The 18,351-nt window shown below is 51.2% G+C and overlaps 1 protein-coding gene across 1 annotated transcript in view; it reads right to left on the bottom strand.

Annotated features, from left to right (window-relative positions):
* Positions 1-18,085, bottom strand: part of STRAP (serine/threonine kinase receptor associated protein) — a 33,661-nt gene extending 15,576 nt beyond the window's left edge. The window contains exon 1 of the mRNA XM_073564600.1: positions 17,903-18,085. Within this exon, the coding sequence (XP_073420701.1) occupies positions 17,903-18,014 (112 nt within the window). The 5' untranslated portion in view covers positions 18,015-18,085. The remainder of the gene's footprint in view (positions 1-17,902) is intronic.
* Positions 18,086-18,351: the final 266 nt, after the last annotated feature.

Genomic DNA, 18,351 nt, shown 5'->3' with positions numbered 1-18,351 from the left:
GAGGGAACGGGGGGGGGGGGGGCTGCAAAGGACAAAGGGTGGCCAGGATGGTGGTGAGAGGGGGATGCGGGACAAGGGAACAAGAAAAGGGAGTCAGGCCAAGTATGAGAGAGGGGGGTAGGCTGGAGAGGACAGAGAAGGAAAGGGGGTTGGTTGGGGAGCCGGAGACAAGGCTGTCTCCCCGACGTGCTCGATATTTGCTGATTTGTGACATAATATATATATATATATATATATATATATATATATATATATATATATATATATATATATATATATATATATTATATACACACACACCTTATCGTGTGTCTGTAACCGAAATCGTGGGGCGCTGATTGGTCGCGGCCGCCAGGCCGCAACCAATCAGCGACAGGCGCGGCTGTTAGTAACAGTAAGTTGCGCCTGCCGCTGACTGGTCACGGCCGCCAGGCCGCGACCAATCAGCGGCAGGCGCAGGCCTTAATCTGTAAAAAAGAGAATTAAAATAAAAGTTACTCTCACCTTCAGACGGCCTCATGTCTTCTTTCCACGCGCCCGGCCTCGCGTTCCCAGTAATGCTTTGCGGCTTAGACCGCTGATGACTTCACTCTCGCGAGAGCGAGAAAGAAGACCGACGTCATCAGCGGTCTAAGCCGCAAAGCATTACTGGGAACACGAGGCCGGGCGCGTGGAAAGAAGACAGGAGGCAGTCTGAAGGTGAGAGTAACTTTTAAAATTTTTTAATATTTTTGTACAGGGACGCGGCACTGATAGCAGGGCTGTGGAGTCGGAGTCGTGGAGTCGGAGTCGGAGTCAGTTTTGGTTGGAGTCGGAGTCGGTAGAAATGTACCAACTCCAGCTTTAAAAAAAATGTATTAATATTTCATAATTGAACTTTCATATGAATTTTATAAATGTTACTCAAATATATATGTTCTATCAAACTATGAACAACAGTGATAAGCAGTTCTGCTGGAGATAGAGACATTTCTTACTTCTTGTGTGTCACTGTTCTCCACTGCCCTTATCTAATCTTATACTTGGTTAACCTCATGCTGCCCCAACCCCCCTACTTACAATGTATGAAACTGAAAGTGAAAATGTGTTGCAAATTCTTAGTAGTAAAGCTCCTCCTCTAGACTAGATCATACTAGGTGTGCGCCTTCCAAGCATCTCACAGCTGCCTGCTACTCAGAAGAGGAAGACTGTAAGAAGTATTATCCTTTCAACAAACTTTGCATCAGTTAACTGTGAGTACATGAGGAATAATAACAGTATTACTGACCACTATATCAGTTGTACGACCTGGCAATAATTTTGTACAATTGTTTTTAGGAAAAACAATTGTCATTTGGATTGTGAATGCAGAATTAAAAACCTGAGAATGTCAAAGAAGCATCACATTAAATCAGCTGTATTTGAACATTTCACCATCACTCAAGATAGAAAACATTATGTCTGTCAGTGTATAACAAATGATCCAGATGAAAACAAATGCTGTGAAGCCAAGATGAGTGCATATTCAGGCAAAGATAAAAATGCTCCTACCAGAGCTTCTAATCTAAAGAGACATTTACAGCGCTTTCATCCAGTAGTACTGAAAGCAGTGGATGAGAAAGACTGCATCCAAACCAATGAACCAGTGCCCAGCTCTTCCAGCCAAACAAAGGAGCAGAGAACTTTGCAGCCATCAGTTGCAAGATATTTTGTCAGTGACAAAGTTACTGTGACAATGACAGTAGATACATTTAAAAAACAGATCATAGAGCTTGTTGTAAAGGATAGTGTGCCTATTTCATTATTTTCACGACCAGCTTTTGTGTGTCTGAATGGGGAAATGGCCCGCAAGCTTGGTGTTTCTCTGGAGAGAGAGAGTATTAGAAAATTAGTAATCGAAGAAGCTTTTAAACAAAAGGAAGAACTTAAAAAAAACTCTCAAGGGACGCTTTCTGTTTCTTAAAATGGATGCCTGCACACGTCACAGAGTGAACTATTTTGCCATCAATGTCCGATTTGTTTGTGACAAAAATGAAATAGTTACCAAGACATTGGCAGTAAAAGACACCAAAGCTCATCACACCAGTGAGTTTCTCCAGGTCTTGGTGGAAAAGGTTCTGCAAGACTATGAACTTAAAAAAGAGCAAGTTCTGTCGTAACTGACAATGCTTCAAATATGATAAGTACTATTAAGCTAATGAATGAGTAATGATGGTGACCAGCAGCTAGAAGAACATTCTGGGTCCACAGACACAGAAATGGTTGAAATAGAGGAACACAGTATTGTAACTGAGGAGCAAACTGAAGTTGCTTCAGATGAACAGCAACATGATAGTTTAGATGATCTTGTTGAAACTGTGTCAATATGTTCTTTCATTCATCACATGCGCTGTGTTGTGCATACGCTACAGCTGGCTATAAGAGACAGTCTGCAAGAAGGACATGCTGCTGCACTGATTGGCAAGGTGAGAAAATTGGCTACTGTTGCCAGAACCCCTAAAGTTGACTCAATTTTGAAGAGACGTGCTGGAAAAGGGGCAATTATTGATCAAGCCACACGATGGGGCAGTACTTAATGATTCAGCGCTTGGTTGAACTGAAAACCTATCTTGTAGACATGGCTAACACTCAACTGACGCTAAATGAAAGTCAGTGGAATCAGGTGACTGAGCTGGAAAAATTGCTAGAGCACCCATTTACAGTGACTAAAAAATTACAAGCAGAGGACTTAACTCCAGGTATTTTCTTAAAGGAGTGGAAGAACCTGATGTTTCGCCTGTCCCAAAGAGGAGGGTTAATTGCAAGTGGCATTGCTACATCAATGAAACGGAGAGAGGAGCTACTATTACAAAATAACATTCTTTTGGCAGCTGTTTATGTAGACCCAATGCATCGGATTCTTCTAGATGATCAACAGCTAAGTAAAGGAAAAGAAGCTGTTTGAAATAGCAGTAAGGATGAAAGGGTTGCAGAACAGTCAGGAGGAACAAGAAGAATTTGGTCGTCCTGCCACATCTTCACCCTCATCATCAACTGATGAAGAATTTAATTTCGAAAAATATTTGGATCACAAGGACCGTGCAAAGCGTTCCCGCATAGAAGAAGAGTCATCCCCATCAAGGAACACAGCCAGGACATTGCAGCAGAATTTTTCATGTGCACTAAAAGAAATTGAGAAATTTGACCGTTCATCAAAAATAACAGTGCAACAAGCGATTCCTCTGTATCCTGACATTGTCAGAGATGTTGCCCGAGTGGTTACTGCTTTGCCACCAACACAAGTTAGTGTAGAGAGGTTGTTCTCTGCTCTCAGAATAATTAGATCAGATTTGAGGGCATCCATGAAGGAGGATCTGACAGAGGCAATACTTGTTCTGAGGACAAATTTATAGATTTCTTCTTATTAACTGCATAAAAGTGTTTATTGCATATTTACTTACAGTTTAGAAAAGTTTCTAAAAGTTATTTGCTATATTCTAATTGTATTCTAATAAATGTAGTTTTTGCTCTAAGTGGTCTGATTACTTATATGATGGTGAGAAACTGAATAAGCACGATGTTTCATATTTTACAACAGTAAATTTGTTGTTATGAATTGGCCATTTATGAAGGAGCCGGAGCCGGAGTCGGAGCCTGATAAAATCCAGGAGTCGGAGTCGCAACTGTGGCTTACCGACTCCACAGCCCTGACTGATAGGTCGCGGCTACACGGAAAGGGGGGTGAGGGGACCATGCATACCAGGATTGGGGGGTGAGGGGACCATGCATACCAGGATTGGGGGGGGTGAGGGGACCATGCATACCAGGATTGGGGGGGTGAGGGGACCATGCATACCAGGATTGGGGGGGGTGAGGGGACCATGCATACCAGGATTGGAGGGGTGAGGGCACCATGCTTACCAGGATTGGGGGGGGGGGTGAGGGGACCATGCATACCAGGATTGGGGGGGGGGGGTGAGGGGACCATGCATACCAGGATTGGGGGGGGGGGGTGAGGGGACCATGCATACCAGGATTGGAGGGGGTGAGGGGACCATGCATACCAGGATTGGAGGGGGTGAGGGGACCATGCATACCAGGATTGGAGGGGGTGAGGGGACCATGCATACCAGGATTGGGGGGGGTGAGGGGACCATGCATACCAGGATTGGGGGGGTGAGGGGACCATGCATACCAGGATTGGGGGGGTGAGGGGACCATGCATACCAGGATTGGGGGGGTGAGGGGACCATGCATACCAGGATTGGGGGGGTGAGGGGACCATGCATACCAGGATTGGGGGGGTGATGGTGAGCATAGATACCAGGATTGGGGTGTGAGGACCATGCATACCAGCAAATCGGGGTGAGGGGACCATGCATACCAGGAAAGGGGGGTGAGGGGATCATGCATATTAGGATTGGGGGTGAGGGGATCATGCATATCAGGACTGGGGGGTGAGGGGACCATGCATACCAGGACTGGGGGGTGAGGGGACCATGCATACCAGGACTGGGGGGTGAGGGGACCATGCATACCCAAAAAGGGGGGTAAGAGGACCATGCATATCAGGAAAGGGGGGTGAGGGGACCATGCATACCAGGAAAGGGGGGTGAGGGGACCATGCATACCAGGATTGGGGGGGGTGAGGATACCATACATACTAGGAAAGGGGGGTGACGGTGAGCATACATACCAGGATTGGGGTGTGAGAGGACCATGCATACCAAGAAAGGGGTGTGAGAGGACCATGCATACCAAGAAAGGGGGGTGAGGGGACCATGCATACCAAGAAAGGGGGGTGAGGGGACCATGCATACCAAGAAAGGGGGGTGAGGGGACCATGCATACCAAGAAAGGGGGGTGAGGGGACCATGCATACCAAGAAAGGGGGGTGAGGGGACCATGCATACCAAGAAAGGGGGGTGAGGGGACCATGCATACCAAGAAAGGGGGGTGAGGGGACCATGCATACCAAGAAAGGGGGGTGAGGGGACCATGCATACCAGGAAAGGGGGGTGAGGGGACCATGCATACCAGGAAAGGGGGGTGAGGGGACCATGCATACCAGGAAAGGGGGGTGAGGATACCATGCATACCAGGATTGGGGGGTGAGGTGACCATACATACCAGGAAAGAGGGGTGACGGTGAGCATACATACCAGGATTGGGGTGTGAGAGGACCATGCATACCAGCAAAGGGGGGTGAGTCGACCATGCATACCAAGAAAGGGGGGTGAGAGGACCATGCATACCAGGATTGGGGGGTGAGGTGACCATACATACCAGGAAAGGGGGGTGACGGTGAGCATACCTAACAGGATAGGGGTGTGAGAGGACCATGCATACCAGCAAAGGGGGGTAAGGCGACCATGCATACCAAGAAAGGGGGTTGAGAGGACCATGCATACCAGGATTGGGGGGTGAGAGGACCATGCATTCCAGGATTGGGGGTGAGGGGACCATGCATACCAGGATTGGGGGGTGAGAGGACCATGCATTCCAGGATTGGGGGGTGAGGGGACCATGCATACCCTGAAAGGGGAGTAAGAAGACCATGCACACCAGGATTGGGGGGTCAGGGGACTATGCATACCAGGATAGGGGGTTAAGGGGTGGCATGCATATCAGGATTGGGGGTGAGAGAACCATACTATCAGGATTGGGGGGTGCATTATTGCATTATTATTAAATCTTCAAAAATAAACTGCATATATATTCTAGAATACCCGATGCGTTAGACTAGAATCGGGCCACCATCTAGTCTAATATATAAAGCTCAATGTGTGTGGGTGTATGTACGTGTGGGTGTATGTATGTGTGGGTGTATGTATGTGTGTACTGTGTGTATGTATGTGTGGGTGTATGTATGTGTGTACGTGTGTACTGTGTGTATGTATGTATGTGTGGGTGTATGTGTGTACTGTGTGTATGTATGTGTGGGTGTATGTATGTGTGTACGTGTGTACTGTGTGTATGTATGTATGTGTGGGTGTATGTGTGTACTGTGTGTATGTACGTGTGGGTGTATGTATGTACGTGTGTACTGTGTGGGTGTATGTATGTATGTACGTGTGTACTGTGTGGGTGTATGTATGTGTGGGTGTATGTATGTGTGGGTGTATGTATGTGTGGGTGTATGTATGTGTGGGTGTATGTATGTGTGGGTGTATGTATGTGTTACTGTGTGTATGTATGTGTGGGTGTATGTATGTATGTACTGTGTGTATGTATGTGTGGGTGTATGTATGTACGTGTGTACTGTGTGTATGTATGTATGTGTGGGTGTATGTATGTACTGAGTGTATGTATGTGGGTGTATGTATGTATGTACTGTGTGTACGTACGTACATGTGTATGTATGTGTGGGTGTATGTATGTACGTACGTACGTACGTACATACATACATGTGTATGTATGTGTGGGTGTATGTATGTATGTACTGTGTGTATGTATGTGTGGGTGTATGTATGTACGTACGTACATGTGTATGTATGTGTGGGTGTATGTATGTATGTACTGTGTGTATGTATGTGTGGGTGTATGTATGTACATGTGTAGGTATATATATATATATATATATATATATATATATATATATATATATATATATATCCGGGATAGGCATCCACACCGTCGCAGCTACAGCCACAAAATTAGGCACAGTCACACATCTGGAACCCGAGAGCGTCATAGGCTATATTGTGAGGCGAAATTTTAACCACGCGCGTTCCAGTTCACAAAACAATTTTACCCCTATCTACAATATGGGGAAAAAGTGAAAGGAAAAGTGTTGGAGGCAAATTGACAGCTGCCAGGTGTGAACAAGGGGGACTGAAAGAAAGAGCGATGGCGCCAAAGAGTATACACCGTACAGTTGCTAAGCTGGGGCCCTGACATGGGAGACTCACCACACACGGGGATAGGAACACACACAAAATGCGCCACACACTATCACGTGCTTCACCACATACACCACCCTCACAACACATACACCAACCTCGCCACATAAAAGTCGAAACACAAAACTCGCCACGATGTCCAAGAGCTGTTTAAAATATGAAAGCTGAGCTGTGATTGGTCGCTATCAGCAACAGTTTTCTTTGTAGACAGTTGTGGTAACTGAGGCCGATTATTCTTATCATTTCTATGCTGTTATCGTCCTTCTGTAAAGCTGGAAATAACACAATTTATTACCGTGCCAACACAGACCACCCTCTGACACAGACTGCAGGGGGAGCCCAGCAGTCAGTATCACACAGGAGCGGATTAGATACACGGCTCAGCAGTCAGTATCAAACAGGAGAGGATTAGAGACACGGCTCAGCAGTCAGTATCACACAGGAGAGGATTAGATGCACGGCTCAGCAGTCAGTATCACAGGAGAGGATTAGATACACGGCTCAGCAGTCAGTATCAAACAGGAGAGGATTAGAGACACGGCTCAGCAGTCAGTATCACACAGGAGAGGATTAGATGCACGGCTCAGCAGTCAGTACCACAGAGGAGAGGATTAGATACACGGCTCAGCAGTCAGTATCACACAGGAGCGGATTAGATACACGGCTCAGCAGTCAGTATCAAACAGGAGAGGATTAGATACATGGCTCACCAGTCAGTATCACACAGGAGAGGATTAGAGACACGGCTCAGCAGTCAGTATCACACAGGAGAGGATTAGATACACGGCTCAGCAGTCAGTATCACACAGGAGAGGATTAGATACACGGCTCAGCAGTCAGTATCACAGGATTAGATACACGGCTCAGCAGTCAATATCACACAGGAGAAGATCAGATACACGGCTCAGCAGTCAGTATCACAGGACAGGATTAGATACACAGCTCAGCAGTCAGTATCACACAGGATAGGATTAGATACACCGCTCAGCAGTCAGTATCACACAGGAGAGGATTAGATACACCGCTCAGCAGTCAGTATCACACAGGAGAGGATTAGATACACGGCTCAGCAGTCAGTATCACACAGGAGAGGATTAGATACACGTCTCAGCAGTCAGTATCACACAGTAGAGGATTAGATACACGGCTCAGCAGTCAGTATCACACAGGAGAGGATTAGATACACGGCTCAGCAGTCAGTATCACACAGGAGAGGATTAGATACACGGCTCAGCAGTCAGTATCACACAGGAGAGGATTAGAGACACGGCTCAGCAGTCAGTATCACACAGGATAGGATCAGATACACGGCTCAGCAGTCAATATCACACAGGAGATCAGATACACGGCTCACCAGTCAGTATCACACAGGAGAGGATTAGAGACACGGCTCAGCAGTCAGTATCACACAGGAGAGGATTAGATACACGGCTCAGCAGTCAGTATCACACAGGAGAGGATTAGAGACACGGCTCAGCAGTCAGTATCACACAGGAGAGGATTAGATACACAGCTCAGCAGTCAATATCACACAGGAGATCAGATACACGGCTCCCAAGTCAGTATCACACAGGAGAGGATTAGAGACACGGCTCAGCAGTCAGTATCACACAGGAGAGGATTAGAGACACGGCTCAGCAGTCAGTATCACACAGGATAGGATCAGATACACGGCTCAGCAGTCAGTATCACACAGGAGAGGATTAGATACACGGCTCAGCAGTCAGTATCACACAGGAGAGGATTAGATACACGGCTCAGCAGTCAGTATCACACAGGAGAGGATTAGATACACGGCTCAGCCGTCAGTATCACACAGGATAGGATCAGATACACGGCTCAGCAGTCAGTATCACACAGGAGAGGATTAGATACACAGCTCAGCAGTCAATATCACACAGGAGATCAGATACACGGCTCACCAGTCAGTATCACACAGAAGAGGATTAGATACACAGCTCAGCAGTCAGTATCACAGGAGAGGATTAGATACACGGCTCAGCAGTCAGTATCACACAGGAGAGGATTAGAGCCACGGCTCAGCAGTCAGTATCACACAGGAGCGGATTAGATACATGGCTCAGCAGTCAGTATCACACAGAAGAGGATCAGATACACGGCTCAGCAGTCAGTATCACACAGGAGAGGATTAGATACACGGCTCAGCAGTCAATATCACACAGGAGATCAGATACACGGCTGACCAGTCAGTATCACACAGAAGAGGATTAGATACACAGCTCAGCAGTCAGTATCACACAGGAGAGGATTATATACACGGCTCAGCAGTCAGTATCACACAGGAGCGGATTAGATACACGGCTCAGCAGTCAGTATCAAACAGGAGAGGATTAGATACATGGCTCACCAGTCAGTATCACACAGGATAGGATTAGATACACGGCTCAGCAGTCAGTATCACACAGGAGAGGATTAGAGACACGGCTCAGCAGTCAGTATCAAACAGGAGAGGATTAGAGACACGGCTCAGCAGTCAGTATCACACAGGAGAGGATTAGAGACACGGCTCAGCAGTCAGTACCACAGAGGAGAGGATTAGATACACGGCTCAGCAGTCAGTATCACACAGGAGCGGATTAGATACACGGCTCAGCAGTCAGTATCAAACAGGAGAGGATTAGATACATGGCTCACCAGTCAGTATCACACAGGAGAGGATTAGATACACGGCTCAGCAGTCAGTATCACAGGATTAGATACACGGCTCAGCAGTCAATATCACACAGGAGAAGATCAGATACACAGCTCAGCAGTCAGTATCACAGGACAGGATTAGATACACAGCTCAGCAGTCAGTATCACACAGGATAGGATTAGATACACCGCTCAGCAGTCAGTATCACACAGTAGAGGATTAGATACACCGCTCAGCAGTCAGTATCACACAGTAGAGGATTAGATACACGGCTCAGCAGTCAGTATCACACAGGAGAGGATTAGATACACGGCTCAGCAGTCAGTATCACACAGGAGAGGATTAGATACACGGCTCAGCAGTCAGTATCACACAGGAGAGGATTAGAGACACGGCTCAGCAGTCAGTATCACACAGGAGAGGATTAGAGACACGGCTCAGCAGTCAGTATCACACAGGATAGGATCAGATACACGGCTCAGCAGTCAGTATCACACAGGAGAGGATTAGATACACGGCTCAGCAGTCAATATCACACAGGAGATCAGATACACGGCTCACCAGTCAGTATCACACAGGAGAGGATTAGAGACACGGCTCAGCAGTCAGTATCACACAGGAGAGGATTAGATACACGGCTCAGCAGTCAGTATCACACAGGAGAGGATTAGAGACACGGCTCAGCAGTCAGTATCACACAGGATAGGATCAGATACACGGCTCAGCAGTCAGTATCACACAGGAGAGGATTAGATACACAGCTCAGCAGTCAATATCACACAGGAGATCAGATACACGGCTCACCAGTCAGTATCACACAGAAGAGGATTAGATACACAGCTCAGCAGTCAGTATCACAGGAGAGGATTAGATACACGGCTCAGCAGTCAGTATCACACAGGAGAGGATTAGAGACACGGCTCAGCAGTCAGTATCACACAGGAGCGGATTAGATACATGGCTCAGCAGTCAGTATCACACAGGAGATCAGATACACGGCTCACCAGTCAGTATCACACAGAAGAGGATTAGATACACAGCTCAGCAGTCAGTATCACAGGAGAGGATTAGATACACGGCTCAGCAGTCAGTATCACACAGGAGAGGATTAGAGACACGGCTCAGCAGTCAGTATCACACAGGAGCGGATTAGATACATGGCTCAGCAGTCAGTATCACACAGAAGAGGATCAGATACACGGCTCAGCAGTCAGTATCACACAGGAGAGGATTAGATACACGGCTCAGCAGTCAATATCACACAGGAGAGGATTATATACACGGCTCAGCAGTCAGTATCACAGGAGAGGATTAGATACATAGTAACATAGTTATTAAGGTTGAAGGGAGACTTTAAGTCCATCTAGTTCACCCCATATCCTATCCTAACTTGCCCTAACATGTTGATCCAGAGGAAGGCAAAAAAAAACCATGTGGCAAACAGTAAGCTTCACATTGGGGAAAAAAATTCCTTCCCGACTCCACATACGGCAATCAGACTAGCTCCCTGGATCAACGCAATATTAAGGAGACTAGTGTATATACCCTGTAATATTATACTTTTCAAGAAAGGCATCCAGTCCCCTCTTAAATTTTAGTAGGGAATCACTCATTACATCATATGGCAGAGAGTTCCATAGTCTCACTGCTCTTACAGTAAAGAATCCGCGTCTGTGAGTATGCTTAAACCTTCTTTCCTCCAGACGTAGAGGATGCCCCCTTGTCCCCGTCACAGGTCTAAGAGTAAAAAGATCATTAGAAAGGTCTTTGTATTGTCCCCACATATATTTATACATTGTAATAAGATCACCCCTAAAAATAACCCCAAGTGTAATAACCTGTCTTGGTATTGCAGACCCCCCAGTTCCCTAATAACCTTGGTCGCTCTTCTCTGCCCCCGCTCCAGTTCAGCTATGTCTTTCTTATACACCGGAGACCAGAACTGTACACAGTATTCTAAGTGTGGTCGCACTAGTGACTTATATAGAGGTAACATTATGTTCTCCTCATGAGCATCTATGCCTCTTTTAATGCATCCCATTATTTTATTTGCCTTTGCAGCAGCTGCCTGACACTGGCCACTAAATGTGAGTTTGTCGTCCACCCATACCCCCAGGTCTTTTTCATTGACTGTTTTGCCCAGTGTTTTACAATTAAGCACATAATTATACAACTTGTTCGTTCTACCCAAGTGCATGACCTTACATTTATCCCCATTAAAGCTCATTTGCCATTTATCAGCCCAAGCTTCTAGTTTACATAAATCCTCCTGTAATATAAAATTATCCTCCTCTGTATTAATTACCCTGCAGAGTTTAGTGTCATCTGCAAATATTGAAATAATAAATAAATATGTTAAAAAGAAGCGGGCCCAATACTGACCCCTGCAGTACCCAATACTGACCCCTGTGTTACCCCACTGCTAACCTTGACCCAGTCCAAGTGTGCTCCATTAATAACCACCCTTTGTTTCCTATCCTTGAGCCAGCTCTTAACCCACTTACACATGTTTTCCCCTATCCCCATTGTTCTCATTTTATGTATCAACCTTTTGTGTGGCACCGTATCAAAAGCTTTTGAAAAGTCCATGTACACCACGTCCACTGCATTCCCTTGGTCCAGTCCGGAACTTACCTCTTCATAAAAGCTTATCAGATTAGTCTGACAGGAACGGTCCCTTGTAAACCCATGTTGATATTGGGTCATGAGGTTCTTCTTCTCCAGATACTCCAGTATAGTATCTCTTAGAAAACCCTCCAGGATTTTACCCACAGTTGAGGTTAAACTCACTGGCCTATAACTTCCAAGTTCAGTTTTTGTCCCCTTTTTGAATATTGGCCCCACATTTGCTATACGCCAGTCCTGTGGTACAGACCCTGTTATTATGGAATCTTTAAAGATTAAAAATAATGGTCTATCTATGACTGTGCTTAATTCCTGCAGTACTCGGGGGTGTATCCCATCCGGGCCCGGATTAGATACACAACTCAGCAGTCAGTATCACACAGGAGAGGATTAGATACACAGCTCAGCAGTCAGTATCACACAGGATAGGATTAGATACACGGCTCAGCAGTCAGTATCACACAGGAGAGGATTAGATACACAGCTCAGCAGTCAGTATCACACAGGAGAGGATTAGATGCACGGCTCAGCAGTCAGTATCACAAAGGAGAGGATTAGATGCACGGCTCAGCAGTCAGTATCACACAGGATATGATTAGATACACGGCTCAGCAGTCAGTATCACACAGGAGAGGATTAGATGCACGGCTCAGCAGTCAGTATCACACAGGAGAGGATTAGATGCACGGCTCAGCAGTCAGTATCACACAGGAGAGGATTAGATGCACGGCTCAGCAGTCAGTATCACACAGGATAGGATTAGATACACGGCTCAGCAGTCAGTATCACACAGGAGAGGATTAGATGCACGGCTCAGCAGTCAGTATCACACAGGAGAGGATTAGATGCACGGCTCAGCAGTCAGTATCACACAGGATAGGATTAGATGCACGGCTCAGCAGTCAGTATCACACAGGATAGGATTAGATACACGGCTCAGCAGTCAGTATCACACGAGAGGATTAGATGCACGGCTCAGCAGTCAGTATCACACAGGAGAGGATTAGATGCACGGCTCAGCAGTCAGTATCACACAGGAGAGGATTAGATGCACGGCTCAGCAGTCAGTATCACACAGGAGAGGATTAGATGCATGGTTTTTATGTGCAATATAATCATTATAATTTGTTATAACCACAGTTGGTTAGGCCGGTTTCAAATTTGCGTTAAAGGCCGCAGCGTCGGCCTGCGCACAGCCGCCGCTAAGCCACGCCCCTGCCGCGCCTCCGCCGGTAGCTCCTCCTCCGGGCGCATGACGCTACAGGCGTCATGCGTCCCCTACCTTTACCACTGAGGACGCAGACCGTGCGCAGTATGCGTTTGGCGGCGCCTGCGTCCTTTTGACGGTGCGCTGAGCACAACCAAATTGTAACAGGTTGCGTTTGGTGCACCGTCAAAAGGACGCATGCGCCGCCAAACGCATACTGCGCACGGCCTGCGTCCTCAGTGATAAAGGTAGGGGACGCATGACGCCTGCGTCATGCGCCCGGAGGCGGAGCTACCGGCGGGGCTCAGCGGCGGCCGTGCGCAGGCCGACGCTGCGGCCTTTAACGCAAATGTAAAACCGGCCTTACTATGGTCGGGCAACGCCGCGCTCTTCAGCTAGCTTTATAATAGAAGCGCAGTAACATGGCGGCATTGTACTTGTCAGTAATGACTCCCAGGAAAATTACAGGCACATAGCAATACACTGCAGTGCCTATGGAGCAGCCGACACCTGCGCTCAGCTCTCCGCCTGCCACCTGCCCTCAGCTCACCACCTGCCCTCAGCTCACCACCTGCCCTCAGCTCACCACCTGCCCTCAGCTCACCACCTGCCGCCTGCGCTTCGCTCTTCACTTGCGCTCAGCTCTTCACCTGCCGCCTGCGCTCAGCTCTTCGCCTGCGCTACACTTGCGCTCAGCTCTTCGCCTGCGCTACACTTGCGCTCAGCTCTTCGCCTGCGCTACACTTGCGCTCAGCTCTTCGCCTGCGCTACACTTGCGCTCAGCTCTTCGCCTGCGCTACACTTGCGCTCAGCTCTTCGCCTGCGCTACACTTGCGCTCAGCTCTTCGCCTGCGCTACACTTGCGCTCAGCTCTTCGCCTGCGCTACACTTGCGCTCAGCTCTTCGCCTGCGCTACACTTGCGCTCAGCTCTTCGCCTGCGCTACACTTGCGCTCAGCTCTTCGCCTGCGCTACACTTGCGCTCAGCTCTTCGCCTGCGCTACACTTGCGCTCAGCTCTTCGCCTGCGCTACACTTGCGCTCAGCTCTTCGCCTGCGCTACACTTGCGCTCAGCTCTTCGCCTGCGCTACACTTGCGCTCAGCTCTTCGCCTGCGCTTCGCTCTTCACTTGTGCTCAGCTCTTCACCTGCTGCCTGTGCTTCGCCTGCCCTCAGCTCTTCGCCTGCCGCCTGCGCTTCGCTCTTCACTTGCGCTCAGCTCTTCACCTGCCCTCAGCTCTTCACTTGCGCTCAGCTCTTCACCTGCCGCCTGCCCTCAGCTCTTCACCTGCTGCCTGTGCTTCGCCTGCCCTCAGCTCTTCGCCTGCCGCCTGCGCTTCGCTCTTCACTTGCGCTCATCTCTTCACCAGCCGCCTGCCCTCAGCTCTTCGCCTGCGCTTCACTTACGCTCAGCTCTTCACCTGCCGCCTGCCCTCAGCTCTTCGCCTGCGCTACACTTGCGCTCAGCTCTTCACCTGCCGCCTGCGCTCAGCTCTTCACCTGCCGCCTGCCCTCAGCTCTTCGCCTGCGCTACACTTGCGCTCAGCTCTTCACCTGCCGCCTGCGCTCAGCTCTTCACCTGCCGCCTGCCCTCAGCTCTTCGCCTGCGCTACACTTGCGCTCAGCTCTTCACCTGCCGCCTGCCCTCAGCTCTTCACCTGCCGCCTGCCCTCAGCTCTTCACCTGCGCTACACTTGCGCTCAGCTTTTCACCTGCCGCCTGCCCTCAGCTCTTCGCCTGCCGCCTGCGCTTCGCTCTTCACTTACGCTCAGCTCTTCGCCTGCGCTACACTTGCGCTCAGCTCTTCACCTGCCGCCTGCGCTCAGCTCTTCACCTGCCGCCTGCCCTCAGCTCTTCACCTGCCGCCTGCCCTCAGCTCTTCACCTGCCGCCTGCCCTCAGCTCTTCGCCTGCGCTACACTCGCGCTCAGCTCTTCACCTGCCGCCTGCCCTCAGCTCTTCGCCTGCGCTACACTTGCGCTCAGCTCTTCACCTGCCGCCTGCGCTCAGCTCTTCACCTGCCGCCTGCGCTCAGCTCTTCGCCTGCGCTACACTTGCGCTCAGCTCTTCACCTGCCGCCTGCGCTCAGCTCTTCACCTGCCGCCTGCCCTCAGCTCTTCGCCTGCGCTACACTTGCGCTCAGCTTTTCACCTGCCGCCTGCGCTTCGCTCTTCACTTGTGCTCAGCTCTTCACCTGCTGCCTGTGCTTCGCCTGCCCTCAGTTCTTCACCTGCCGCCTGCCCTCAGCTCTTCACCTGCGCTACACTTGCGCTCAGCTCTTCACCTGCGCTACACTTGCGCTCAGCTCTTCACCTGCCGCCTGCGCTCAGCTCTTCGCCTGCGCTACACTTGCGCTCAGCTCTTCACCTGCCGCCTGTGCTTCGCTCTTCACTTGCGCTCAGCTCTTCACCTGCCGCCTGCCCTCAGCTCTTCACCTGCGCTACACTTGCGCTCAGCTCTTCACCTGCCGCCTGCCCTCAGCTCTTCGCCTGCGCTACACTTGCGCTCAGCTTTTCACCTGCCGCCTGCGCTTCGCTCTTCACTTGTGCTCAGCTCTTCACCTGCCGCCTGTGCTTCGCCTGCCCTCAGCTCTTCGCCTGCCCTCAGCTCTTCGCCTGCCCTCAGCTCTTCGCCTGCGCTTCGCTCTTCGCCTGCCCTCAGCTCTTCCCCTGCGCTTCGCTCTTCGCCTGCCCTCAGCTCTTCGCTCTTCCCCTGCCCTCAGCTCTTCCCCTGCCCTCAGCTCTTCCCCTGCCCTCAGCTCTTCCCCTGCGCTTCGCTCTTCCCCTGCCCTCAGCTCTTCCCCTGCCCTCAGCTCTTCCCCTGCCCTCAGCTCTTCCCCTGCCCTCAGCTCTTCCCCTGCCCTCAGCTCTTCCCCTGCCCTCAGCTCTTAGCCTGCCCTCAGCTCTTAGCCTGCCCTCAGCTCTTAGCCTGCCCTCAGCTCTTCCCCTGCCCTCAGCTCTTCCCCTGCCCTCAGCTCTTCCCCTGCCCTTCGCTCTTCCCCTGCCCTCAGCTCTTCCCCTGCCCTCAGCTCTTCCCCTGCCCTCAGCTCTTCCCCTGCGCTTCGCTCTTCACCTGCCCTCAGCTCTTCGCCTGCGCTTCGCTCTTCCCCTGCCCTCAGCTCTTCCCCTGCCCTCAGCTCTTCCCCTGCCCTCAGCTCTTCCCCTGCCCTCAGCTCTTCCCCTGCGCTTCGCTCTTCGCCTGCCCTCAGCTCTTCGCCTGCCCTCAGCTCTTCCCCTGCCCTCAGCTCTTCCCCTGCCCTCAGCTCTTCCCCTGCCCTCAGCTCTTCCCCTGCGCTTCACTCTTCCCCTGCCCTCAGCTCTTCCCCTGCCCTCAGCTCTTCCCCTGCCCTCAGCTCTTCCCCTGCGCTTCGCTCTTCACCTGCCCTCAGCTCTTCGCCTGCGCTTCGCTCTTCGCCTGCCCTCAGCTCTTCGCCTGCCCTCAGCTCTTCGCCTGCCCTCAGCTCTTCGCCTGCCCTCAGCTCTTCGCCTGCCCTCAGCTCTTCCCCTGCCCTCAGCTCTTCCCCTGCCCTCAGCTCTTAGCCTGCCCTCAGCTCTTAGCCTGCGCTTCGCTCTTCGCCTGCCCTCAGCTCTACCCCTGCCCTCAGCTCTTAGCCTGCCCTCAGCTCTTAGCCTGCCCTCAGCTCTTCCCCTGCCCTCAGCTCTTCCCCTGCCCTCAGCTCTTCCCCTGCCCTCAGCTCTTCCCCTGCCCTCAGCTCTTCCCCTGCGCTTCGCTCTTCACCTGCCCTCAGCTCTTCGCCTGCGCTTCGCTCTTCACCTGCCCTCAGCTCTTCGCCTGCGCTTCGCTCTTCCCCTGCCCTCAGCTCTTCCCCTGCCCTCAGCTCTTCCCCTGCCCTCAGCTCTTCCCCTGCCCTCAGCTCTTCCCCTGCGCTTCGCTCTTCGCCTGCCCTCAGCTCTTCCCCTGCGCTTCGCTCTTCACCTGCCCTCAGCTCTTCGCCTGCGCTTCGCTCTTCCCCTGCCCTCAGCTCTTCCCCTGCCCTCAGCTCTTCCCCTGCCCTCAGCTCTTCCCCTGCCCTCAGCTCTTCCCCTGCGCTTCGCTCTTCGCCTGCCCTCAGCTCTTCGCCTGCACTTCGCTCTTCCCCTGCCCTCAGCTCTTCCCCTGCCCTCAGCTCTTCCCCTGCGCTTCACTCTTCCCCTGCCCTCAGCTCTTCCCCTGCCCTCAGCTCTTCCCCTGCGCTTCGCTCTTCACCTGCCCTCAGCTCTTCGCCTGCGCTTCGCTCTTCGCCTGCCCTCAGCTCTTCGCCTGCCCTCAGCTCTTCGCCTGCCCTCAGCTCTTCGCCTGCCCTCAGCTCTTCGCCTGCCCTCAGCTCTTCCCCTGCGCTTCACTCTTCCCCTGCCCTCAGCTCTTCCCCTGCCCTCAGCTCTTCCCCTGCCCTCAGCTCTTCGCCTGCCCTCAGCTCTTCCCCTGCGCTCTGACAGGTCGCGGGCTGAGTCCCGGAGATGCCGCCATTGAAGAGCTGCAGGCCCCGCCCACGAGGAGAAGCCACAGAGAGCCAGAAACCAGAGTACAGGACGTGCCGGACGGTCCCCGGCCGCTCACCTTTACAGGCGCTGATGAGGAAGTATCCGTAGGGGGTGATGCCGGAGAAGGCCAGGTCCACCACCGGCCGGGTGTGCCCGGAGCAGGTCAGCGGGGTCTGCCGCATCGCCATGGTCGCTCCACACACAACAGCTGCGCACGCGACCGGAAGCGCAAGAAGCGCCGCACCGGAAGACGCCGCCGGCCATATTGGAGGAGAGCGGAAGTGACAGGATCTGGACCGTGACGTCACGGAGGCGTCAGCACAACCCCGCACCTGAGCTCACAGCGCCACCTACAGGGCAGCGCCTCACACGTGGTGACACGTGACCACATCCCGCTATGAGGGAAGGAAAGACAATCCGGAAATAGATGAAAACACAAATCCGACCCGCAGCTGGCTGCTACAACCTGCCCCCGTTATAACCTCTCCCCCTGTTATAACCTCTCCCCTGTTATAACCTGCACCG

The sequence above is a fragment of the Dendrobates tinctorius genome, unplaced genomic scaffold (assembly GCF_039654945.1).
Source record: "Dendrobates tinctorius isolate UK_male_01 unplaced genomic scaffold, ASM3965494v1 ptg000464l, whole genome shotgun sequence".
In the NCBI taxonomy this organism is placed as follows: Eukaryota; Metazoa; Chordata; class Amphibia; order Anura; family Dendrobatidae; genus Dendrobates; species Dendrobates tinctorius.
The sequence above is the reverse complement of the archived record's forward strand: the minus strand, read 5'-3'. Positions and strand labels throughout refer to the sequence as shown.